This window comes from Telopea speciosissima, chromosome 1, assembly GCF_018873765.1.
Source record: "Telopea speciosissima isolate NSW1024214 ecotype Mountain lineage chromosome 1, Tspe_v1, whole genome shotgun sequence".
Lineage (NCBI taxonomy): Eukaryota > Viridiplantae > Streptophyta > Magnoliopsida > Proteales > Proteaceae > Telopea > Telopea speciosissima.
This window is the reverse complement of record NC_057916.1, coordinates 72,138,782-72,166,490: the sequence shown is the minus strand read 5'-3', so window position 1 is coordinate 72,166,490 and position 27,709 is coordinate 72,138,782. Positions and strand designations below refer to the sequence as shown.

Here is a 27,709-nt window from a genome sequence, read left to right as displayed (position 1 = left end):
TCTCAAAAGAAAACACTTCATGAAAAAAAGCAGCCAAGGACATGGTTTACAACATTGACAGTCTGATGGTTATTTGAGAATCATTGACCCATCGTGCCCATCAGTCTTATATCTGTGTAGCCATTGCGCTGGACCCATCCCACAAAGGAATGAAGGGTTTTGGGTGTATTGACAGGTTGGATTGAACATTCAGCAGTAGATGATGAAGTAGGAATATTGACCCAAGATTCCACACTTATTATATTTCCACCTTCATGGCTAAAGAATTTTGTGAGGTTTGCATTTTGCAAGCCCTAACAGATATATCAACTGACAAAAGAATAAATGCTACCAGTATGTACGACAATATCTTCACAAACAAACCTTTCAATCAAGACCTATCTTCGTGCAAATTCTATAGTAGTCCGCTATCCACTTTAAGAGCCTGCAGAAAAACACAAGTAGATCACAACTTTCAGTCTAGCTCAAATTGAAATAAGTAAATAGAAGTAAAAGGATCAACATATAACTTCCAGGAAAACTTGCTCCTACTAGAACACTTAAAGTTCTTGTGAAGTATTTGACCCACCTTCATCAAAAGCAGGTCAAACTAAAGAGACTGTAAAAAAAAAGAATTCTATTGAATAGTTTGCAAATAAAGTTGAAGAATGAATCAGCTACAGCATGAGCTATTGCCTATCATAGAGAAGGTTCCAAGATTGGAGCTTGGTAATTTGACCTTGATATACAATCTGTTTGAACAATTCCATCCTTGAGAGTTGAGACTGGATGGAAGATCAGATGGGAAGCCCATATCTTTTACACCCAATTAAAGTTCTGAATTCCATGTCATAAACATGGAATACATGCAAAAGGCTTGGAAATTGTAACCAGCAATTCATAGCACCACTAGGAGATCTCAAAAGCCAAAACTGTCTCTGGGCTAATCTTGTCATTTGATCTGGCAAAACATTTTTATGACATCTTACAGATTTTTGCAGATAAAGAACCAGGATGATCCAGTTTATTTATGTTTTAGTGCAGAGATCTCTTTAAAGGACCTAAACAACTATATAATTATGGTTCCTAAGCCCACCCAATCGCATGTACATAATTATATGGTATCAGGACAATTGTACAATGTAATTAAAGACCTAGCTGAACATACCTGCAGAGAAATAAGTTTTGACAAACATTACTGAACAAAGGGTAACTTACAGCCAGAATTTCCAACTTTTGTCATAATCACACTCCCGATATTCGTTCCCCATCAAGGATCTGTCAATCAAAGTGACTGCTGGTGCAACTTCGAACACTACTAGAGAGATCAAATATATTATCTTCCTATCCCTTTGCAAAAATAGGAAACATTGCCCATCACATCCAATTGGTATAAATATTTATCCTCTAGCTAGTAACTCAAAACAAAAAGTCAATTCCACATTAAATTAACATGGTGAAAACCTTTTGCCCTTTCTTCTTCCCTTGACACTCATTTGCCATCAAGGATCCCCTCCACCAAAGTGACTGCTGATGCAACTTTGAATTCTGAAGTAAGGATCAACTAAATTATCATCTTACCCATTTTAAAAAATTGGAAACCTTGCCCATTACGCACCATTCAGGCATTCATCTAGATCATGTACCATTCATATAGATCAGATTTTTTACCCTTCAGTAGCTGACATAGAGAAGCCAATTCCACATTCAATTAACAAGGTCAAAGCCATTTGTCCTGTTCTCAACAACCCACCCTCCATTCCCGGATTTCACAACTCAATTATGTTTCAACTCAAGAAAATTTAATGATACCTCAGTTTATAAGTTTTCCATGAATTTCTCGCATTAATAACTTGGAATCATCAACGAGGTATTTGCTAGCATAAACAATGGCAGCACACAGTTCATGCCTTGGTGTTGGCTTGAGTGATCTCAACTGAGTGAGAGGATCTGCGATCTGAGACTTGCTGCAGAGCTCCCTTGCAGATTGGACATGCTCCCACCAAAAATCAGATAGAGCCACCTTCAGAAGGTTCCAGTACTCTACATCTCTGTTTAATCTGAATAAACTGCTTCCATTAGGAGTCCAGACATAAAAATCCATCCAGTCCCGGTCCAATATCTCCATTAATCCCTGAGCTTGTGGAATGCAATAAAGAGGGATTCGTTTCCAAGGGAAAGCCTTCAACATGTCACCACCAAAAAATGGGCACCTGATCTCCAGCACCCCACGGGAAGGTAAACCATAAACAATCTGGTCAACCAACCCATCAGGTGAAGCTGCAAGCCATTCATCTTCACGATTCATTGTATCATAGATCTGAAATTCAGGAAAAGAGACACTATTTCCTGTCATCAGCTTATACCTTTCAAGTTCTTCCTCTTACTTTATATTGTTCCAACAGGTAGCAAGGTTGCCAGTGAAAGGCTCAATTGCCCCAAGCTTTTCTAGCCAGAGCTGGACTCTTCAGCATGGCCAGAACCCAACAGCTCCACAAAAAGTGCTTGCAGTCAATTTATGCTTTCTTAGTTCCTGCCAATTTTTAAACCAGTGCTGTAGGCAACTAGATTGAAGAACTGATTAGGTTCCCCCACTTACAATTTTGGTAGATTGATCACAATGACAGAAATGACTCCCTGAGCGATGGTGGAAATTTTGGCTATACATAACAAACCTTTTGTTTCTTGGTTGTGCAAAGCAATTTTGGCAGTAGTTTCTTCTGTTGCTAGGATTCATGGCAAGACAAAATATGTAGCCAAGGCATGGTTGTTCAATGAAAACCAAGCAACAAACAATGGCTTCCCTGGTCGTGAAAAGCAAATTAGTTATCAATAAAAGGAAAGAGAAAGATGTAGTTTCACAGAATCAATCCTTAGATACACATTCTTCAAGAATAAAGAAAAAGAATTTGTGCAAAAACACAAGAAAGAGGAATAACTTGTGAGATTTAAGTACTACATGAAAGAGGAACAGTTGCATGCTATGCGGGGGAGGATGAATATGTTCCCTTAGCAAACAGCTTTTGAACAGGATATTTCATGTAAATAAAAATGTTAAACAACAAAACCATGCTGCCATAGTTACCAATTGATACCATAGGGGTCCTTCATTAGTTGCACAAACAACACTTACGAAATGGTAGTAGTAAAGCAAACTTTGAATGAGGTCTTCATCATGGGATTAAGGATCGACAACCAAAACAATTTTGAGTTAAGCCATTATTCATTCATACGATGGTTGTCAAGGCGATTAGGTGACCCAAGGCGTTGGAGGGAGTACCTAGGTTACAAGGCACCCTCCTAGGCGATGGGCGTCATTGCCTAGGCACCTTAGGTGTGTGGTATATGTAATATTGATGCGGATCAGGGGACCGGAAACCCTACTCAGATCGCTTATGAGCCCACCCAATTAACATAAGTCCAAATAATAGAAGGGCAATGGCAATTTCGTAATAACCAGAATTTTCTAAGGGGCTGTTAGGTAAGTAAAGAAGAAGGGATGCAAAAGGGATAAGTATTTACTAAGGACAAACTTGGAAGCAAAAATAAGGTATGGGACATGGGGGAATAAAAGGTAATGGAAAGGGTATATTTGGCAATAGAGCAATAAATACCAAGGAGAAAGAATTGTGAGATAGGAAGATTGGTCTTCTTCCTTGCGTCAGTAACTCATGGCTGAAAACCAGATTTATTATCAGAGGAAAATCGGTAGTAAGAGGAAAGTGAAAACTATGACAGAAATAAAAGGAAATATAAAAGAGAATAATAATGAAGATGGGGAAGTAAAGAGGGAGAGAGAGAGAGAGGAAAAGGTATTCTACATGCTAAGTACAACCATTTGAGAATTGAAGGCTACACTGATGCTGATTGGGTTGGTTCAATTTCTGACAAGCAATCTACGTCTGGCTATTGTACTTTTGTGGGTGGTAATATTGTCACATGGAGGAGTAAAAAGCAACCAGTTGTGGTTCGGTCAAATGCAAAGGCAGAATTTAGAGTTATGGCTCATGGAGTATGTGAACTCTTATGCTTTAGACGGCTGGTCCAAGAGTTGGGATTTAATACAAAGGCACCTATGAGGCTCTATTGTGATAACAAGGTTGCCATAAGTATACCACACAACCCTGTGCAACATGACAGGACAAAACACATTGAGGTGGATTGACATTTCACCAAGGAAAAGATTGACTCTGGCTACATTTGTACTCTATTAGTTAAAATAGGCAATCAATTAGTTGACATCTTAACCAAGGGGTTCATCCCTCATCAGTTTAGTACCCTGTTATGCAAGCTAGGAATGTATGACATCTATTCTCCAGCTTGAGGGGGAGTGTTAAGAGTTTATGTAATAAATGATAGTTTAAGTACTAGTTTAGTATCTTGTTGTCGTATGTTGTAAATTTCATGTTTTACCTTTTACCTCCCTAGGGAGGTGGTTGTATGTTACACCCAAGCTAATTCGAACTTTGGTTGTAAGTCCTGAACTGGAAGTCACAGTTGTTGGTGCCTTGTGGAGTATCAACCAAGTATTTGAAAGAGAAGAAGGTACCCCGAGGGCGAGAGTATACACACCAGTGAAGAGGCGAGTACCTTCTCCGTGTAACTATACTGTACACTCCCAGATGTACAGCCAATAGTAAGTATTTTATCTCCAACCTGTCCATTACAACCCGATCCAGTAAGGTTACGAGACCGTCGTCTTATTTTAATAATATTTTATTCCGCAGGACCCACACACATACCCATCATGGTAATTCAGTTACTAGTATACTATTACGGCTGGATTCCACCAACATTCCAAATTATCTAATCAAGTCATAACGGTGGGTCCCACATGGACCTATTGGTCATTTAACCCATTCTAAACCTTTTTGGGCAACCAAACAAACCATAGAGGTTTAATTCATAAGGGCCAAACAGGCCTTAAAGGCCTAAACATATATATAGGACTTATTTCTCAATTCTCAACTCCATTCTCTTCATTCCACTCTTAGAATCGGTTCTACCTTGGAGAAGAGGAGAAGGGAGAAATGAGAGAGAAGCTCACCCAGTTGCGGCTACTCTTGTGATTCTACTCAAGTTCATCTCAAGATAAGAACCTCGACTTGAAACCCTTCTTTTCCCTTGCTGAATTCACTTATATATGTAGTAATCCAAACCTTAGCACCTTGGATCATACATGCATGGTCTTATTAACCATGTCTGATGTAAATCTAACCTATTAGGTAGGATTTAAGATCAAGGACTGCATGATCAACATAAATTCTGCCCAATTTGGTGTATAAACCCAAATTCTAGTTTAGTTCCTTTAAAAACTGTTAACCTCTTTGATTGAGCCATGCAATTGGGTTGATTTAACCCAAATGCCATGGTGAGCATCTACCCCAAGTTGATGAAGCTTTCTGCACCTTAAAAATGGAGAATCCATAACAAAGGCCCCAAAATTCGAGCATAAAAGCACAACCGAATGGTTTAGGCCAAACCACACAGGTCATCCGGTCCTTGTTGGCTAAACCATCCGATTGGCCCTGTGAATTTTGTTTTACTCAGTTCTTGCTACATTTTGGTGCTAGACCCTATGCAAGCCCTAACTAACACCTGGTACACTTAAATTGCGGTATGATCACCCACTAGAATTAAACCTAACATTTATGTACCACCTAATTAATCTACATGCATGATCAAATAAACTATAAGCATAGCCTAATTAACCTATTTAGACCTAAATGTTGTACTTTGATTCTAAACCCTTGCAAGACCTAGCTAATAAATCATATAATTAAACTAAGGTATAAACACACTAGAACTGACCCTAAACTATTTAATTTACCTAATTATCTATTATGTAATCTAATTAGGGAAGGAATCACTTATACGTGAAGAAGCTTATCGAAGTTCGGATTTGGAATCCTTATCGAACTGTTTGGTAGATCAGAGTGAGTGAATTTAGACACTGACTTGTTTATGGAGTGTTTCTATTTTGATTTCTTTGCTTACCTTTCATGCATGAAGAATATGCATAGAGTCATGTAATTAAATTCTGCCCTTTATGGACTGGTTTATGTTTCCTTCCTTTAATCGGTTATTTGGAAGTCTACAATTTTCTTAGGAACGCATGTTATATTTATGCTAGCATGTTCATCTCTCATTACTTAAATTGTTGTTCTGAAAATTAAATTATTTATGAAGGCATGCTGTATTTCTTTCTTTCTTTTACTGGTTTATGGTGTGTTGGAACAATGATGTCTGAATTTAAGTTATGTATCAAATATCTTGAATGGAAATTGTGATAGAATAGATGTCGTAGCCGGCTTGGAAGTGAAGGCCGTGGTGTGTCATAGTATGGGATGCAGGAGCACTGTGCACTTCACACTATGCCATACAAAAATGCATTCGGCTAGGTATAATTATATCCCTATGCTACGACCCTTACCGACAGGGGTTTAGGTGTTGGTTGTCATAGCTCCTTACTGTCTGAGGAGTGAGAAGGGTTGTTGAGTTGCGAGAGTACCAAGGTAAGGTTGACTATGGTTATCGGGGTCTGCCAGATGGATAGTTTACAACCGATTACCTAAGCGGGCTCCATGCAACAACCGGGGTTGCAACTCGGTGAGGTGTAGAAGAAGTCATAAGTGTTTTCCCGAGTTGTTGTAATAGCATCAACTTAGAGACTTAGACATTAATGTTAGGTGGATAAAAGTTAGACTTGAACCTCATGCATTTAGGTTTCATTGGTGTTGCGTGTGCTTGTATGGTTTACTTTCACTCATTGGGCTCAGTGAAGCTCACCCCCGTGGAATTCCCTCTTTTCTAGATAATCTTGCAAGTGAACATAACCCCGAGTGAGAGGATCCAATCGAACCAAGAGCTGTTATTGATTACGACTATGCGGGTTTGGACCACCGAGGGGAATGATCCGTCTTGTGATTGTGGATACTGTAATGGTGTATGATATGGCCTTACCAATAGGAGTTGTTAGTGATTAACATAGATAGAAATTTCTACTATATAGGTCTTTTGAGCTTACCTTAGTTATTTTGTGTAAGTATCTTTACTACCCAAGATGTAAAGCTAACTTTCGGGACCTTGTATATATATAAGTTAACTTATCACATAGACTCGGTTATGAACTAGTAAATATAATGTATATAAGTTTCTTTCTTGGTGCTTTTAATTTTGGTATTGTGATGGATGCTTGATAAGGAGTACTGTGTTTGTGATCCTGTGGTTGGGGTATCGATCGACAACCAGTTACTCTGGTCCACCAGGGGCGGGGTGTAACATTGTAATTCTCACTTCAAATTAGTAAACCAAATAGGGGAGAGGAAACTACTCTCTCTATTATTCGGTTGTCATCACTTTCTCTCTTCTTCTCTTCTCACTTCCTACCTTCTCCTCTTCTCTCTTGAATCGATCCTCACATCATTTCCAACTATTTCAGCACCGTAATGGCACCAATTACAGAATGCATGAAAGAAAGTAAAGGAAAAGTCCAATGGACGCCGGCTGCCACCAAAGACTTTGTGTTGATCAAGAAGAACATGACAAAGGCACCAGTCCTTCGCATGCCTAATTTTGACCTTATATTTGAGGTTGCTACTGATGAATCCCATGCTGGGATTGGAGGTGGTTTAATGCAAGTAGAACATCCCATCGCTTTTTATAGCAAAAAGTTGAACGAAGCTAAGAAGTGCTACTCAACTTATGATTTGGAGTTATATGCCGTGGTACAAATTCTTAGGCATTGGTAGCACTATTTCATTGGCAAGAAGTTTATCCTCTATTCTGACCACGAGGCTCTCAAGTACCTACACTCTCAGAGGTCGATAAGCAACCGTCACACCAAATGAAATGCTTACCTCCAAGAGTTTATTTTTGCATTGAGATACAAAGCTGGAAAAGAGAATCAAGTGGCTGATGCCTTCAGTCGGAAAGTGTTAATGTTGAATACTTTCACTACCCACAACACAGGCCTTGACCATATTAAAGATGAGTATTTGATACTATCTTTTCCAAAAATTTTGAAAATTTACAGCAAGCTGGAACCGATGCAAAATCCTCATTATGTGATGAATTTCTTTTCCTAGAGATGCGTTTATGCATTCCTAATACATCCTTGAGGCAGCACATTGTTCGAGAGTTAAATGGAGGTGGCATGGGAGGACACTTTGGCAAGGATAAGACGCTTTGATTAGCTGCTGATTTATACTATTAGCCACATATGCAACGTGATATTCAGCATGTGATACAAAGATGCCGCGCTTGCCAACTTGCCAAGGGAGATGAGCAAAATACGGGTCTATACACACCTCTACCCATCCCATAGGACCCACACACACCATGGCTGCACATTAGCATGGACTTTGTCCTTGGCTTACCACCAACTCACGAGAGGCATGATTCTATTTTCATAGTGGTGGACAAGTTCCCAAAGATGGCTTAGACGTTTGATGCCATATAGCCAAGATCTTCTTCAAAGAGGTGCTACGTATTCATGGATTGCGAGAATTCGTAGTCTCTGATCATGATGTGAAGTTCATGAGTTACTTTTGGAAGACTCTATGGATGAAGACGAACACCAAGCTGAAATTCTCTATGGCATTCCATCCTCGAACAGATGGCCAGACAGAAGTGGTGAATAGAAGTCTCGACAACCTTCTCCGATGTCTTGTTCGTGATCATGAGAAGATGTGGCCCTCAATTGTTGACATTGCTGAATTCGCATATAACAATTCCTTCAACCATACTACTGGCCATACACCTTTTGAGATCGTGCTAGGTCTTCAACCTAGATGACCCGTGGATTTGGGAGTCATGCTCAGCTCCTCGTACGAGGAGTAAAGGAGTCCCTCCTTGTACGTTTCCCAGTGAACACGTGTCCTTCACAAAACTGAAAAAACTGACCTTTACGGTTTGTGATTGTTATTTTTTTTTTTTTAATAAAAAAAGTGGGACCTACACCCTTCTTCCTCCCAATACATCTTGTTAGAAGTAAGGGAGAGAGGGGGAGTCGTGAATAGGGAATAGCGTCAGCCCCTATTCACGATTTCCCCTATTGGGGGTATTTTTGTCTCTTGGTGTTATTTGTCTTTTACCCTATTTAATAATATGTTTTGGGGGCAGTCTTTCTTACGGCTGGAGCCCCTATTCTGCAGATTCTCTTCTTCCTTCTTCTCTCTTCTTTCTTCTTCTTCTTTCACTTATCTTACATGGTATCAGAGCTAGGACTGTAGAGGTCGATTATTCATCCTCAATCCTCTCTCTATTCCTGCGTTTTAATTTGTATAAACTTGCAGATTTGAAGAATCAAGGTTTTGGAACTTCTCGTGATCTCATCTTAAAGGGGATGCAGCACCCTTTGCTGCAGTTTTATGGTTTTATTTGAGACTAGTTCATGACTATATAAAGAACTAGGTCTCGGTGGTTTATGTCTTTTGGATTTGGATTGAGTTATTGGCTGGCGTGTGTTGGTTGTGATTGATTGGAGGTCGTAGAAGGTTGTATCACCTTGCTGCCCTACAGTTTCATAACTGTTTGTAATTTCAGAGGTGTTTGAAAGTGAGAAGTTGGTGCTGTCCGGGTTTGCAAGTTCAGAAGTGATTGCTGTCCATTAATTTCACTCTGTCCGAGACTTCTCTGTGAAGATTTAATTTGGTTTAGTTCAGCATGGGTGATGCAAAGACTACTGTGACAGAATTATCCTCCTCTTCTCATCGCATTACCGAAAAGAAACTTGAAGGGATTTCAAATTTTCAGCAATGGAAGAAGGTGGTTCGATTGGCCTTGACGGGGCATGATCAACAGGATCATCTCACCAAGCCAAAGCCTGCAGGAGACACGACATGGGATACGGTGAATGCAAGAATATTGAGTCAGATGTTGAACTCAATGGATAATCAGATTGCAGACCTGGTTACTCACATTGACACAGTAAAGGACTTATGGGACTATTTGAATGTCCTCTACTCTGGGAAGGACAATTTGTCTTGGATTTATGACCTGTCCCAAGCTTTTTATAAGGTGGATCAGAAGACTCTGCCTGTAACCCAATATTTTGCAGAATTCAAGCAACTATATGAGGAGCTGAATTCCATTCTTCCTATCACGTCTGATGTGAAAGAGATGTTGCTCAAGAGCAGCTGGCTGTTATGGTATTTTTGGGTGGACTTAGAAAAAAATTTGAGCCAGTACGGTCTCAAATCCTCAATGGGGATAGAGTCACCACACTCTCGGAAACTTTTTCAAGACTTTTACGGGTTTCTTGTGAGAACAGCCAAGATTCCTCTCATGGTAATGAGAATTCTGCCCTTGCAGCCTTCCCCAACCGTGGGTCCAGTGGTGGGACAGGTACGGGCAGCAGTGGTGGTAGCCGTGGTCGTGGGTCAGGGAACAGTAAAGCACCCACATCCGGTACTTCAGAGACTTCAGGACAGGTGCGCACTTGTCATCATTGTGGCAAAGCTGGTCACATTCAGCGCTTTTGTTGGAAGCTTCATGGTAAACCACCTCAGTTTGCAAATTCAGCCAACAGTGATCCGGTGGTTACCCCTCCTTCTAAGCCTAAGGGTAAAATAGTGACTATGTCTGATGAAGACTATGAGCGGTTTACGCAATTTCAGAATTCTCAGTCATCTCAGTTCTCCACTGCTACCCTAGTTCAGCCAGGTAATGCTATTGCATGCCTATCATCTACTTCTCGTCCCTGGATCATTGATTCAGGTGCTTCGGACCTAATGACTGGAGCATCAGGTATCTTTTCTTCATTTCGTGAATCTTCTTCTGATGTTGTGTTAGCCAATGGGTCTCTTGCTAAAGTTCGGGGTACAAGCACTGTGCATGTTAACCCCTCTTTGTCATTGTCTTCCGTTTCTTACTTGCCCAAATTTCCTTTCAATTTATTATCTGTTCGAAAAGTTACCAAAGCTAACAATTGTTCAGTTACCTTTTTTCCTGATTATTGTGAGTTTCAGGATCTCCAGTCGAGGAAGACGATTGGTAGAGGTCGCATATCTGGGGAACTGTATCTTGTTGACAACGCATCCACTGTGGCGTGTTCGAGTGTGGCACTTCCTCATCAGATTCTTTGTCGTTTGGGTCATCCTTCAATGCAGAGTTTGAAGATTTTAGATAGTCGGTTTCAGTCCTTGTCTAGTTTGCAGTGTGAGTCTTGTCAGTTTGGGAAACTTCACTGTGTAAGTTATCCCCCTCGAGTCAGTAACAGGGCTGTCCAACCCTTTCCTTTAGTTCATTCGGATGTGTGGGGTCCGTGTCCTGCTTCGTCTGTGTTGGGTTTTCATTACTTTGTCACTTTTGTAGATGACTTTTCCAGATTTACCTGGATTTATTTAATAAATGATCGTTCTGAATTATATTCCATTTTCTGTACTTTTGTGCTTGAAATTCAGAATCAATTTACTACTTCTTTGAAAGTTCTTCGAAGTGACAATGCAAAAGAATATTTTTCTGCTCCCTTTAATGAGTTTATGGTTCAACGTGGGATCATTCATCAGTCCTCTTGTGCGGATACACCTCAACAAAATGGTGTAGCTGAGAGGAAGAACAGACATTTGATGGAAGTTACTCAATCTCTTTTATTTGAGATGAAAGTGGCTAAAGTTTTTTGGGTTGATGCTGTTTTGACTGCGTGTTATCTTATTAACCGCATGCCTTCTTCTGTTTTGGGTGGTGGCATTCCATATTCTTTGTTATTCCCTTCCCATCCGTTGTTTGTCTTTACCACCACGTGTTTTTGGGTGTATTTGTTTTATTCGGGATCATCGTCCTGGTTGCTCTAAGTTAAATCCTAGAGCTCTTAAATGTTTTTTCGTGGGGTATTCTAAAACCCAAAATGGTTACCGGTGTTATTCTTTTGATTTGCGAAAGTACTTTGTTACCACTGATGTCTCCTTTTTTTAATCTACTCCATTTGTTACATCCTCGCTGCCTGCTTCGGAGGTGGACGATGATCTCCCTCTTTATGTTATCAATACTTCTTCTCCTGTGCAGGATCCTTTGCCTACGGTGCCACCTCCCTACCAAACCACTGGATGTTTTTCATCGTCGCCCACCTGATGCACCGACACATCGCATTACACCTATGGAGAGATACAGTACCCAGGCAGCACCATCTACCACGTTATCCTCGCCTTCAGATCCTACTTCTGGTACTTCCTCCTCTATAACTGTACCTCCTATTTCTGATCTTGATGTTCCTACGTTCGATGTGGTGTCCTGTAGACTTTGGTCTCGAAAGAGGGTTCGCAGTTGTACCCAACACCCTATTGATCGTTTTGTGTCCTATGCTCGTTTGTCCTCTTCTTTTGTTGCTTGTTTATCTACTATTGACAGTTATCCTATTCCTAAGTCGGTGGTAGAGGCCTTAGCTCACCCTGGGTAGAGGGTTGCCATGACTGAGGAGTTATCTGCTCTGAAGGACAATCAGACATGGGAGCTTGTTTCTTTACCCTCTGGTAAGTCTGCTATCGGTTGTCGCTAGATCTTTGTGGTGAAGGTTAATCCTGATGGGTCTGTGGCTCGGTTGAAAGCCCGTCTTGTTGCTAAGGGCTATGCCCAGGTGTATGGTGTGGACTATCTGGATACTTTCTCTCCAGTTGCAAAGCTTACTTTTGTCCGCATTTTAATTTCCTTGGCTGCTATACATCACTGGCCATTATTTCAACTAGACGTCAAGAATGTGTTCTTGCATGGGGACCTCCTTGAGGAGGTGTATATGGAGCAACCTCCTGGTTTTGTTGCTCAGGGGGAGTCTGGTAAGGTGTGTAAGCTGAGAAAATCTTTGTATGGGCTGAAGCAGTCACCACGAGCTTGGTTTGGCTGCTTTACAAATTTTGTGCTGGAGTTTGGTTTGACTCGGTCTGAGAGTGATCACTCAGTGTTTTTCAGGCAGTTAGATGCAGGGAAGATATTTTTGGTAGTTTATGTATATGATATTGTTATTACAGGGGATGACTCTTCAGGTATTGAGAGCTTGAAGACATATTTGGGACAGCAATTCCAGACTAAGGACCTGGGACGACTAAAGTACTTCTTGGGTATTGAGGTAGCTCACTCAAGGAAAGGGATTTCGCTCTCACAGCGAAAATATGTGCTTGATTTACTTTCAGAGACAGGATTACTGGGCTCTAGGCCTTTGGATACTCCTATGGATCCAAATGTGAAACTCATGGCAGAGGATGGGGATATTCTGGATGATCCAGAGAAGTATCGAAGGCTTGTAGGGAAACTCAACTATTTGACTATGACTAGACCTGACATCTCTTTTCCTGTCAGTGTACTGAGTCAATTTATGTCCGCCCCTAGGATAGCTCATTAGGAGGCAGTTATAAGGGTGCTGAGATATGTTAAGAAGGATCCAGGCCGTGGTCTCTTGTATTCTAATCATAGTCATAGAAGGATTGAAGGATTTACTGATGCGGATTGGGCAGGATCTCCTATTGATAGAAAGTCTACTTCGGGCTATTGTGTCTTTGTTAGAGGAAACCTTGTTTCATGGAAGAGCAAGAAGCAGACTATAGTAGCTCGGTCTAGTGCAGAGTCGGAGTATCGGGCTATGGCTCATGGCACTTGTGAACTAATGTGGATTAAACAGTTGATGACGGAACTTGGATTTGGTGATGATTCTCCTATGCTGTTGTGGTGTGACAATCAGGCTGCTATTCATATTTCTGAGAATCTGGTGTTTCATGAGAGAACGAAACACATTGATGTCGATTGTCATTTTGTTCGTGAGAAGCTGCAACAAGGGATTATTTCCCCTCGCCATATTCGCACTGGGGAGCAGCTTGCTGATTTGTTCACCAAGTCTTTGAGAAGTATGAGAGTGAATTATATTTGTACCAAACTGGGCATGATTAACATCTATGCTCCAGCTTGAGGGGGAGTATTAGAAGTAAGGGAGAGAGGGGGAGTCGTGAATAGGGACTAGCGTCAGCCCCTATTCACGATTTCCACTACTGGGGGTATTTTTGTCTCTTGGTGTTATTTGTCTTTTACCCTATTTAATAATATGTTTTGGGGGCAGTCTTTCTTACGGCTGCAGCCCCTATTCTGCAGATTCTCTTCTTCCTTCTTCTCTCTTCTTTCTCTTCTTCTTCTTTCACTTATCTTACACATCTACAACCCCACCCCACCTATCCCCTGCAAACGTACCCCCGAATCCCACCCTCACCCTCTGTTCCGCCCCCTAACCCCACACCCGCCCTTCCCTGCAATTCGCTCTGTAATCCCATCCCCTGCAACCCCACCCCCGATCCCATGCCAAATGGAGAAGGGGCTTTTGTGGCAAAATGGTACGTGGTAAAATGCCATGTAGAATAGTAATTGTGTAACTTGGTGCATTGATGAGGAACCTTGACCAGTCCCGCTACTACCGATTTAATGCCATTGCCTTTTATAAAACAGTGAAGCATTTTCCTCCAATGGACATCCTGTAGGACTCAGATTAGACTTGTTCATCATATTGCTTTCTAATATTTCTTCCCGGTACCTCTTGAAGCACGATGCCTCACACTCATGGCGCTTGTGGGATTCTTGTACCTACAAGTAGCTCCATTTGCAACTGCTTCAAGGAATGAGTATCTATGTGTTTTCCTCGGATTTACCAATTGTTTGCTACTCAGAATTCTCTGACACACTGTTTGTCTGCGGTAAGAGCTCTCTTTAATGCAATCATTAAGACTTCCGCTCCAGACAGGCTGGCAGAAATTTTAACAATTGGCACAAAACTGCTGCTCCCTAATCCTTGAATGGGTGGCTCATTAGAGTCAAATGACTGAAACCACTTACTCCATCTTCCACACCCTTTAATCTTCAACCGTTTACCTATATGCTGCTCTTTTATGAAACTGGAAAGTATATATATTCATCAATTTCCACCCCCTACAAAGTTGTTCAAGCATGATATAGAACAACCTAGGGTTTTGGACTTCTAAGGCTAAACGACAAGGAAATGTGATGGGTAATAGATAGAATTGATTAGGATTAATAAATATAGAAGAGAAGAGGAAAAGAATAAAAATAAGACCCTGTTATGCAATTCTAAACATAGTTGTTAAGGCGCCTAGGCGCACCAAGGTGATTGAGGGGGTAAAAACCAAGTCGACACCAACAAGGAGACAAGGCATTGCCTAGGGGACCAAGGCAAGAGAAAGGCGCCTGGACAACTATGATTCTAAACAATTCCAGTGAATAGTAACCAAGAATACTAACCAAGGAAAATGGTTAGGAAGAGAATATAATATCTGATCTCTTGAATGAAGTCAACTAATGTACCTGATATTGATTTACCCATAGTTGTCATGGCGTCGCCATATCGTCACCATGGCGTTCTGGCGCTGGAGGTCTGTGCATATCAACCTACGCCATGGCACCTGTCTCTCTTTCCCTCTTCGATTTCTTCTTCCTGGCTCTCTTTCCGTCTTCGATTTCTTCTTCTTTAATTTTTTCTTACTTCCCCAACCTTAGACCCACTCCTTGCTTCCCAAAATCTCCTATTTTAGCCTTGGTTTAGTAACCTGCAACTAAGACGTCCGCCAAATCTGATTTCAGATCTCACCATTTGGTTGCCAGTAGAATTTTGGGGCTTTTTCTCGTTGGGATCGGCAGACCTTGGTGCTACGATTTTGTTCCAAAAATTGCAGGGAGAATTGTCTTCATAAGGAGTTTCCTCTGCTGGAACTACTCCAGTTCACCGCCTCTCTACCTCTCTTTCTATCGTGTTATTGCAAGGTTGAAGAAGACATGAAGTCTTTAAAATTGCAAGTAAGGACAACTTATATTATTTATATAAAACCCCTTATATTCTCTATTGCTATTCTGTTTAACCCATTCAGTTTTCTCTTTAACTCCATTAAATTACAGTTCTGCCACTCCTTTACAACTTCAAATTAATTACAATTCTGCCATTGCTCTTATAAATCTTGATTTATCTACTAGTTTGCCATTCAACTTTGCCATTCAACTTTGGATTTATTACAATTCTTCCATGGTCGACATGATCACCATGGCGGGCGACATGTCGATATATCGATTAGATACCCCTCCACCAACTTGGATAGCCATGACGCCGTGACAACTATGGATTTACCAGTACAGATCTGCTATGTAGTAGTAAACAAGAAGGAAGAAGATTCATTGGGAGAAGAAGCAAAAGAAGAATAGGTAAGATGAAGAAGGTAGAGACTAGAGAGAGAGGACAATCACAGACAACTAGTTGAAGAAGCATGGTAGCCACACTAGCCACATATGTGGGAAGCAATTTCAATCAAATAAAAATTTTATTCCATTCTTGAAAAAAAACAATAATCATGCAGGGATACCACCCTATTACCGAATTGACTCACTTTAAGACTTCTAAACCAACTAAAACAAGTGTTCCTTCAAGTTACCAAAACATACAAAAAGAAAAGAGTGTCCTAGTGCCTACAAGGCCTGGGAGGGGCAATGTACGCAACCTTATCCCCGCTTCGCTGAGAGGCTGTGTCCATGTTTCAAACTCACTACCTGATGGTTGCAACTTGCAATAGCGCAACTTAACCGTTGCGCCAAGGCAAGTGATCCTTCAAGTATACTGCTAATAAAAAGAAATAGACCTGAAACTCTAATGTGCTTAATCCTTTTCGTAATCAAATATACTGCTAATTAAAGAGAGACCTGATTCCAAATCTAATTAGACTTCCTAAGGGTGTGTTTGGTTGCGTATACCAATTGGAGCTTGCATTGATTCTGGATGGTCATCCACAGAGTTAACATCTGTGGATTCGTTATTCTGGAAAATCAACTGTTTGGTTAGCCTGATTTTGTGACTTGAATCTTCCTATAAAACTGTTTGGTTACCCTGAGTTTGTTAGTTGGATTCATCCTGAATCTATCTGAAAAACTGTTTGGTTACCCAGGTCCATAGCATCTAATGCTATGCTTAGATAAATGAATTGACGACAACTGTGGTAGAACCTCGATAACAGAGAGAGCTTTTTTCGTTGTGTAGTGGTAACACAATAGTGGGTCTGTGTTATTCATGTTCAAATTGATTCCCTATTTCATGACCAACTCGGAGAGGGGGTAAGATGAAACTCTTCAACAGAAGCTTCAACAGAAGATAACCTTCTCATTATGATGGAAACAATAACACTACATATCCGCCCTGTTCCCCTTCCAACATTATGACATTACTTGAGCTTATTGTGCTTTATCATTGTTAGGGCAAGAAGACTAACGGTTAGGGCAAAAGTAGCAGCAGCGGTACCCTTCTTGGTCCTTTCGAACAGAGGTATGAGTGTTGTTGGAGTGAGTATTGTACCACTTCTCTGCGAAATCTAGGCTCCTAGATCTGCAAGAGGGCGTTGAAGTTATGGAAGTGGAGAGAGAGAGAGAGATAGATGACGAGCAGATGCTTGGGCAAGAAAACTTATGAGCAGATTAGGGCAAAGCTGTTTCCAGATTTCTTTCTGCTGTTATTTTCGAACTGAGATGAGCAATGGAGTTCATGTGAGTCTTCTCTTCCACAATAATCCTGAATCCACTTGGACGCAAGGTTTTTATACTAGGGTTGAATGTAGGTGAATCAAATCACGATCCACCTATTTAGGTGAAATCTGGATGGAAGCGTTTCATTGAAGAAAGATGCATCTATGGAATTATTTGCATCTAGTACGGATCACCCCATCACGCAACCAAACAGTTTTCAATATTCAGATTCAGGATTCCAAAGAGTTACCATCTGTGGACACACCCTAAAATAGAAGCTCATCACAGATCAGCACAACAACAACTCAGCCTTCTCCCAATTAAATGGGTTTGGCTACACGGATCCCAATGAAGACCAAAAAAAAAGGATTAATAATAAAAATAAAAGAAAGGGAACACAACAACCACAACTTTCCCACAGATCAGCACACCATCAGTAAATATATCGTAACTTTCCCAGCGCAACTCGAAATTGCAAGATCTTAGTCTCGTAGAACAGATAATAATATACCCTTTCAAACAGAACCAATAACACCAAATTAGGGAAGTTATGATCATCCAAAAATTAAGCCTAAGAAAAGTGATGGAAATAACCCAATTTCCTACCATGTATGCTCCAATCACCGAAAGCAATTCCAAGCTCAGTTAAGCATATCCGGGCCACTCGATTGCGTCATCAGAATACTCCTGGAGCTATTGATCAGAGTGATCTCCTTGTTCACACCGACATCATATACTTTTGGCAAACCTCTTCAACTTACCTTACTCTAGCATTTGTCCTCTCATAATTTAATTTAATTTCTAATGCAGACCTTTGATTTAACACAAATTATGAAACCATCAAAATCTTTCGTGGTTTCCCATATACTGGCCTCATGAGTTCCTCTTACCTGCCTTGAGAATTCCATTCTTCATGGTTCATGCCATATTTGTATTCTAGCATCCTCCCCGAAATCGTAATACTTTCTTGGCTTAATACTTTGTTTCTAACTGTTATTCTTTGGTTTCCTAGGATCTGTACGGTAACCTTTCAAAAAATGGATTCTGGTGTTTTTTCTGATTCTGGGGGCAGAATTGAAACAGATTATGTATGGGTTGTCCGGTCTGTTTCTGTGATTTTTGAAACGGACCGGGTGATATAATAGATTCTGGCAAGCTTTTGAGAAACACTTAGGTGTTTCTCACATTTTAGAATTGATTCTACCAAAAATCGGAGAAACACCGTCCAACTTAAGTAGCACAGGGGTATTGATGGAATTTGCCATCAAAACATAACAATGGAGTATACGTAACGATCTCTACTGCAATCTTGAAGCTCCATTAACCTCTCCGGGCCCTCTCGAAGCTCTGAACATCGTCAGCCAACTCAGGTAAGCCATCCGTACTTTACTTCTTCTTCTTCTTCACCTACTTTTTCTTGCGGTTTTTTTCCTTTTGCAGAAACCCTAAAGCAAAAGTTGCAAAGAAAAACTCTCTAATCTCACTAACCAATAGTGAAACTTGAGCCGAAGGTAAAATTCCCCTTCTTTACTCTTTTATAAAATTTTCCCCCTAATCCAATCAGCTCTCTCTCTCTCTCTCTCTCTCTCTCTCTCTCTCTGTGTGTAATAGAGTTGCTCAAACTGTTTCTCTTTTGAATTCAAGGTTGTTTGTGATTTTTAGGGCTTTTTTTGTTTTCTTCTGTATATTTCGCTCAAGCCTTGTGGTTCAATCAAAAGAATCGGCTTTACTTAACGTCAAGTCTCTCTCACTTTTGGTGGAACCCTGCAACACAAGTCGCCACTTTTCAACTACTCGGAAGCTTTTGTCTCTATGCTCATCGATTGCTTCTGCCCTTGAAGATGATGAAAACCCCAAAACAGGAAAATTTATCTACTAGACATCAATCCAATGGGATCAATGTAGATCAGTGCCCGGGCTGTCTTCCATTTGTATATAAGCTATCATCAACCAGCGTAACCCCGGCTTCTTAACGTTTTCTCTTGTACTGTTGTTGTGTTACCCTTCTCCATGAAGAGTTCCACTAATAAAACTTCCGGAAGTTTTTTTATCGAAAAATGTGAAATTGTGAATAACAGTTACTGGGTTTGCCTGAAATCTTTGAACTTTACTCTCTTCGATGTTGTTCTTACTCACAAAACTTGATAAACGAATCCATCCCTTTCGGTGATTCATCTTGTCTTCTTACAAATTAGAGTGACTGCCATATTAATTCCAGTAAGAGATAATAACAGACATTTGAGATTGTTGAAAAAGCAAACTAAACAAAAGCAGAAGAGATATTAAAAACCATGATCTTGAAAGCCTTACAGGAATCTTCTTCGACCACTGAAACAAACACACCAGATTTCACCTCAGGGTTAGGAGAGACTTTCTAACACTCTGAGCTCCTGATTCATGGTAACCCAATTCTGGTTATAAGTTACACCTAGTAAAAGACAAAATCCACACCCTTTGGTTCTAGGTGTTGATGCAAGACCCATGCCATGCCCTTGCTGGCCTGGAAGAGAAACCAGAGGTATCCTCTTTCTGCAATATAAGATGCTGATTTACTTCCAAGGTCCTGTAGTATGCACAAGTTTCATTTGAATATTCAAATCCATGGTGTAATTAAAAGGAAACCTTATCCCAAGGTGCTATGTTTTAGGACCAAAAAATTCTCCTTCTTCAATCATTTTCTTCTCTATGTTTCAGCCTATTTTTTTTGCAAGGTGCCATGTTTTTGTACTTGCTTTAAAGGTTCTTCTCTTGTACATGAGATGAGAAAACTATTGGTTCACTATATATTATAAGCCCTAGCAATGCAACTTGATCTTATCTTATTGAAACTAATTACTTGCTGTGCATTAAAGTAGAAATTCTCAAGTCAATGTTGGTGGAGAGAAACAACCAGTGGGCCTTGATCTAATTGGGGAGCAAATGAGTTAATAATGCTAAAATGATTTTTTTTTTTTTTTTTTAAAAAGACAGTTTATGGCAGCATTTCCTTAATACCAGTTTCAAGATCAAGAGGAAGTTCTCTGTCCTTTGTCCTTGCATGCAATGGGTAATTCTAAGGAGGATTGATCTCCAACCCAAATAATAAGTTTTTTTTCCCTTATTTCTTTCTTATCCTGTTTTGAAGATGACAAAGATTATGGTCTGAGTCTTTTTCAGTCAAGCAAGGAGGCCTGCATGGATTGGCTAAACAAGAGAGAAGCTGGATCTGTCATCTATGTATCCTTCGGGAGAGTTGCTGAAAACTTGGAGAGGAGCAGATGGAGGAACTAGCATGGGGTTTGAGGAGTAGCAAAAAACTATTTCTTGTGGGTAGTGAGGAAATCTGAGAACAAGATCCCTAAGAGTTTAGTTGATGAGGATAAGTACTCAGGGAAAGGTGTGTATTTCTGAGAAGTGTTGTGTATAGGGCAAGAGAGATGGATGAACTTAAAAAGAACATTGCAAACCAATTGGCTTTATCAAGAAACATGCCTCCAATTGAATGAAAATTAGTCAATAGTTTTTTTGATGTGCAGGAACATTATGTTTAGTATTGAAATGATTTTGGACATGTTGAAATTAGTGATAGTTTCTCATTCATTTGTGTTATGAAAATTATGCCAAGGGATGAAATTTTTATGTAATTTGATAGATTTAGAAGAGAAAACTGTTTCTATTAAAATGGCAATCCATACTTGTTTCTGTTTCTCTGTAATAGCAGAAAAAAAATTTTTACCAGGTTTACCATACAACATTTGTTGGTACAGAATTACTACAAAAATCCAGAAACAGAAAAAATCGAATCTGACTCAAAACCAATTTTTTGAAACAGAATGGTTGCCATACAAATCCCTAGCTGCCCTAGCTTCCTTCGCTCGCATGGATGCTCTGTCTATGTGTATAGATCATGATGTGTTTCTCACCCAAAAGACCAGTTGTGACCAAGATAGGTTCCACCAATCAATAAAGCATCTAAATCTAAGCAAAATTTGGGTCTTTTAATGATTTGTTTTCAAATACCATTGTAATCCACTCCTTCCATATCCCCCATAAACTGGCAGACGAGAACATCCTTTAAAAAGTCTAACCTTAAGATCATTGGTCTGTAAGGGAACAATGTTCTTATATCTCAAAGAAATATTCACTCAACCCAAACAGTGCCACATAGTAGCAGTACATTGTTCTTGCTACATACTGTAGGAGTAGGTAAAATTAACCAGTCCCAAAACACTTCTAGTTACTACAAGCAAGATAGTCAACTTTATTCTTTTGAATTAGCAGAACGTCAACTTTTCAAGAACCTGTATGAATGATTAACTAATGCTTCAATTACAGAATCAAATGACAAGGTAGGCAACGAATATTAACTACACAGGGAACTCAATCATTGCCAACATTATCCAAACAAAGGGAAATCGTAATGGTGATGCCAGGCACAAGATAATACATAAAAAAATGCATTAATATATATTACAAAAATACAAATTCATATTAATGGATGTCTCAACATCAGATGCCCAATGTAAATCATTAATATGATCATCCTAAAACACAAGAACAGCACAGGAGCTCATTAGAGAACCAATAAATGAGCATCCAGAAGGGTCTTAGAGTCAGCACCTTCCTAACAATACCATGTGTGTTGGAAGCCAGATGAGCATCCACTTCAGTTGATACTCGACCAGGGACTAGCTTCAACAAGTCACTCCCAACATTCACTAAAACATGCAAACAACAACAACAACATGAGCAACCCAGTTAACTGATATCCTCTGAGAACTCAATCCAAGTTAAAAGGGAGAATGAAAGACAGACCTTGTTATAGAAGCAGGACATACGAACACTGGGATCCACTTTTCCATAACACTCCCGAGTCAGAGAGTGCATTTTCTACAACGCTCTGCACTCATAGTTATTCCCACTATTCATTTACTACGAGAATTTGTAATCTAGATGGATAAAACTACACTCTTTAATTTCTCATTCTATGTTTTGCTAGCATCAAACGACACTCACCCTAAATATCTGTATCCGGAAGGCTACATACACCGAGAAGCAGGGAAAAGCTAACTGTAGCCGCAGTGGGTAACCTGCATTTCTAACAATTTGCAAGAATACTAAGGGAAACAACCAAAATTTTGTAATAAAACATCCAACGTAGGAAGATCAGAAAAGAGGGATTACAAAATTACTAATTGAAATCATCGAAGATGAAAGTATCCGGAAGGATCTCACTGAAGCTAGAAGCAGCACCCAATTCAATCCTTAAATCTGCAAGTAGAAAACGAATCCTCAACAATCAACATATATACAAGGACAAGAATTTACTCTGGCTGAACAAAGAGGAGAGAGAATAGAAAGAGAACCAGTGTCGAGAGGAGAGGCGTTGCAGGGGAAGAGCGGATTTGACAAGACGACCTTGGAAGCTTGAAGAGAAAATTTGGCGCCGCAGATCGAACCCCAAACCTACAGCTGCCCTCCTTTTGGAGCTAAACATGAGATTAATTTAATTAAGAAACAAAGTAAAGAGGAAAAGAAGTGATTAATGAAGAATAGCAAATGGATACCGGAATTTCTTGACACACTGGACAAGAGTTCTCCCACCAAACGTACTCGGGAAAAGAAACAACCAATTTAGCAATATTCTGTGTACAAACATTTAAATTCTTAGAAATATACAAGAACTCGCAGTTGTGGAAGCCTTGTAGGAGATGTCAGATGTCTTGAACAACTGATGTGATTGACAATGAGGCGATCTCGATCCTTTAAATCTTCAATCAACATTTGGCAATCCGAGAACAACATGACCTTGTGATAGCTTTTCGACTTTACCTGTTAAAGCCAAGACGCAAGGCGAGGGCCTCTCCCACTAATGTAGAAGTTGGGGCCGGCCAAATGATTCATCGCAATGCATCCTAAGCCCATTGCCTTAGGGTTATTTGAAAAGCTTGCCTCTGAAAAATAGAAATACAATGCATAGGCAACTGAAATGATGGAACGGAAGAGTTACCTGATTTACTTGTTGGAAATGAATTTTTTTGTGATTTTCAAATTTAGTATCTCGTGAATATAGTTTATAAGATTTCCATTCCAAATCTTCACTTGAGGGTGTACGTTCCTTGGAAAATATATGCGTTTTTTTTTTTTTTCCAAATGGGACCAATAGGTGAGTGCGTGAGTTACAAAGCTCTTCTTCTTTTTTATAGCAACTAATCCTTCACCTGGATCACCCCAAGCCATAATCCATTCATGCATATGTTTATTCGGTTGCATGGATGTTCTGAGAGAAGCAGGACTAATAAACAAATGTTGTCTTGCCTGATGGCGATACATTACTGAGTGTTCCACAATCATCCTATGAACCTTTCGGTTAACAGCTTTCCTTTAAAAAAATAATAATAATAAAATAAAAATAAAAAATACTTGGATTTTTAAAGGCACCCAAGAGTTTCAAATTTCTTTCCAGACACTTGAACCACAGTGGACAGAACATTAAATAGATTGAAATTTTCAGCCTTTCAGGTGTAAGTGGGCTTAGTTGGGCCAACCTATCCAGATTAAACAGTAATTAGGCTAAGCCCATGGATCATGGTTCAGTGTCTGATTATAGCACATTGGAAATGACGAGGCCCATTCCACCCGTTAAGAGGAACTATGGATTTATTACCTTTTCCAAATGGGACTACACTTCTCAGAACCTTTATTGCACACCCGAGGCTGCCTCAAGCCTGCACAAACACTAGCCAATGGAAGAGCACACACAAGCATCATCTGGAAGATATTTTCACCTTTCCATGGGAACAACACCACCAGGTAGTGTTCTTTTCCCCGATTTATTTTTAAGAATTGTGAAGCTGCTTTTAACTGGTTTTTCAAATTTCCCCAAATTAAACTTAATGTGTACCAAATATCAGATATTAAAGCCAATAAGCCCTGTCAGCCAGCCCGAACGTTTTACCGGGAATGGAATAATGTTCCAATTTCTAACTTATTCCAAATTCATTATATCCTAAGTTTTTGTATGAGCTTAGGCGTATGCCCTTGATTTTTAAATTCCATCTGTGCTAACAATCACAAGCGTAATGTCAATTGCGATTCAAGAAACTCACAACTGTGACAGTAAATATTTTACCTATATATATATATATATATAAATAGATATAAATGAATTTAAACAAATATCCAATAGATGGAACACTAGAACCAAAACAGGTAGAAGAGAAGAAAAAAAAATTGATTTAATACATCCTAGAGACCGGGAGATGATGAGGATGATCAGAAGAACCATTAGCTGGGAGGGAAAACATGTACAAGGATGATGACAAGCACTAGGTTGATACAAGTAAACATAGAGACACTGCACACCCAGATGCCAGCTTCAAATATTAACACTTCCAGTAACTCCTCGCCAACCTTGATTTTATTAGGCTATTTAGGAACTACAGAACATATAAGTACTACTATGTGCAGACTATTTTATGCTCCTATTCCTCCTCTTTTACAGGCTGCTCATACTTCATCTGATCTCTTCCATTTCACCAGGGACTCGAGAAATTCCATGACCTGTTGTTAATGCCAACAAATGAATTGATCAAAATCAATCAGGAAGAGAAGTTACAAACAACATCAAATGTAGCTTTGACAAAGACTGGATCAGTCAAAAATACCTCTGAGGGATCTCTCAAAGAGTAGAATGCATTGCTTTCTTTTGGCACGGACGACACTAGGATCCCACAACCCCGACTTCCCTCTCGCAATACCTGGTAGGAATTTCCCGATCAAATGTTAGTCTACAGGAAGAGACTCGGAATAAAAACCAAAGAATCCAGGACACCATTAGGCTGATTTTACCTTAAATGCATCTTCATCTGTCCGATCGTCACCCACATATATAGGAACCACATCATTAGAATTGCTTAATCCTACACCATTACAATCATAAACAGCGGATATAAGCTTAAAAGATTGGACCAAAAATTGGTATACAATCATGTAACTTCCATAATCTGGTGCAGTAGACTTACCAAGTGATTCAAGTAGAAACTCAACAGCTTTCCCTTTGTCCCAGTTAATCACAGGACGGACCTCTAAAACCTATACAAATAGAATAAGAAATTTCCAAGATGAGCAAAAAATATCAGGTATGAGGAAAGAGGAAAATTGAGAAGCAAATAATTTCTCTACGATCAAGTAAACTAAGTAGTACCTTTCGCCCATGAGTTAACCGTAAACGAGGGTAGTCTTTTAGAATTTCATGGACACATTGTGCAATTGTAGTCCAACTCTGGAAAGTTCCACAAGGGCAAAACAAAGTGAAATCGTGTGAGACAAAAGTACAGTCCAAAGCCCGTAATTCAGAGGAATAGCATAATCTGATCAGACTCACAATCAACCATACCTTCTCATCTACATTACGGTAATGTACAGAGACACAAAACTTGTTATTCTCAACTTTCGCACCTTCAATTTCTTTAGTGTTATCGACAAGGGATCTAAAAACCTGCACAAACGTTGCAACATTAATGTTTCGGTCTCCTTTTACACTACTACAATGCAAAATTCTAAAACCTAATTTAGTGCTTTGCAACAGAAGTTACTGCAGAGGATGACACACCTCATCGATCATGGGTATAAACTCACTTGCAGGCTGGAACAGATTTACTTCCTTACCCTGCAGTCAAAAAAGATAAGATCAATACCACATATAATAAAGTAAAAAAACACAGACCATATGGCTTAGGTCATACACATGATTGACAGTTTCTTATAATTATTAATACTGTTTGTAAAGATGAAGCACCCTGTCTTACCTGCTTGTCAGTAGACCTAATGCAGTTTGGATGGTCATCAATGGCCACCGAATTTCGGACTGGACCCATGATGTCCATCCCATGACTACCAGCATAATATAGTTCTGTTAGCCTTACAAATTCAAACACCTACAACAGAAGAAAGAGGAAGTGAGGACAAGGGTCAAAAATAACTGAATGCCATCTATAAGCTAAATTCCATGCAAATAAAATGAAGATCATGAAGTTACCTTATCACGACTTCTTCCACTTACTATTGCCGTTGGGAAATACTTTGCAACATTTCTTACAGCAGAACGCATCTGAAAAAAAAATAAAAGAATTTATGATTCAGAAGAAGACGTCGATAAATTTCACGGATTTTTCCATTAGAAAATAAAGAATTCCAAACCGGTAGAATCTTACAGTGTTAGACATGAATGCACGGTCAGGGTCATCTACAATTGGTGACAGAGTCCCATCATAATCCAGAAACAATGCTATCCTTTTCCCTTTTGCACGATTCATGATTTTCTCAAAAGATGAAAGCGCTGATGGATACTTAAGCTGCATAAAAGATAAGCATGATGGATGAGCAATTACTGTAGGTAAGTTCCCTGTAATACAAATCAGAAAAACCTGACAAAACAAAAGTAAACATACCATCCAGGAGCTGTAAGCAATATCTGCATCATTTGGTGCAACCTCAACATTCAATTCTATAGTTAACTTCTTGCGAGGAGGTGATGAGGATATCATAGCATCAAGCCACCCACTGGAACGGACATCATCAAATTTTCCAGGAATGGGCTTCTTCCTAGGAATAGTTAGATACAGGCTAGAAGGGAACACTACTCCTGGTGGTGAGTAAGGCAACAGACTAGAATGGATGCCGCCTAATCTTGACTTGCTAATGGGTACAGGATCAGTGAGAACAGGAGCAGAATGGTTTGATTTCAAGTCCATTGGATCCGGATTAATAGAAATGGTTAAATAACGTTTGTTTGGAATGCAAGAAATGGGATAGCTGGTTCTTTCAAGATTAATGGTGTCAGATATTACACAGCACTATCTCAACTAATTTTTACCCAACCATTTTGTCGATGAAAAACCACCTCTTCAAAGTTTTCTTGTCACTGCTGTTGTGTGAGCAGTCCATCAAGCACAGGCTTCCTGAAAACTGTACATTATTTTCGCAATGAATGTTGAGAAAGGAATGCACACTCCAATTGTCTGCATGAAAAAATAGAGGCAGTTATTATAATAACATACCCAAAACGTACAACCTTGGCAGGTGAAAATGATGACGCAAATTTGTTACCTGATTAACAACAGCAGAAATATTTATCTACCATTCTAAAATAGCTTAGTTAACAGTGGCCTAGGGAAAACATGAGCAGAAAGATACTTTATGGGAATGGTGAAACAGAAAAAAATAAGTTGTTCCCTGCTAAATGCATAAACACCACCACAAGATA

At 39.7% G+C, this 27,709-nt stretch overlaps 1 protein-coding gene and 1 long non-coding RNA gene across 2 annotated transcripts; both read right to left on the bottom strand.

Annotated features, from left to right (window-relative positions):
- Positions 1-221: 221 nt before the first annotated feature.
- Positions 222-22,584, bottom strand: LOC122671946. Its single transcript, XR_006334419.1, has 4 exons — positions 22,574-22,584; positions 21,672-21,675; positions 12,326-12,332; positions 222-424 (listed from the first exon to the last, which is right to left on the bottom strand). It is a non-coding gene; the product is annotated as an uncharacterized LOC122671946 (long non-coding RNA).
- Positions 22,585-24,874: 2,290 nt separating this feature from the next.
- LOC122671939 (probable trehalose-phosphate phosphatase F) lies at positions 24,875-27,346 on the bottom strand. Its single transcript, XM_043869433.1, has 11 exons — positions 26,895-27,346; positions 26,658-26,798; positions 26,483-26,554; positions 26,253-26,381; positions 26,057-26,113; positions 25,841-25,942; positions 25,649-25,726; positions 25,467-25,536; positions 25,294-25,364; positions 25,110-25,202; positions 24,875-25,005 (listed from the first exon to the last, which is right to left on the bottom strand). The coding sequence occupies exons 1-11, from the start codon at positions 27,195-27,197 to the stop codon at positions 24,952-24,954; spliced, it is 1,170 nt and encodes a 389-aa protein (XP_043725368.1). The 5' UTR covers positions 27,198-27,346; the 3' UTR covers positions 24,875-24,951.
- Between the last annotated feature and the right edge of the window lie 363 nt (positions 27,347-27,709).

What these genes read in the sequence shown, in the direction of transcription:
- LOC122671939 (XM_043869433.1), bottom strand. Translation starts at nt 27,197, where the DNA reads ATGGACTTGAAATCAAACCATTCTGCTCCTGTTCTCACTGATCCTGTA. An exon ending in GTGGAAGAAGTCGTGATAAG is followed by an intron (nt 26,382 to 26,482) that starts GTAACTTCATGA and finishes CTTCTGTTGTAG; the next exon opens with GTGTTTGAATTTGTAAGGCT. An exon ending in CAGATGAAGATGCATTTAAG is followed by an intron (nt 25,203 to 25,293) that starts GTAAAATCAGCC and finishes AATTCCTACCAG; the next exon opens with GTATTGCGAGAGGGAAGTCG.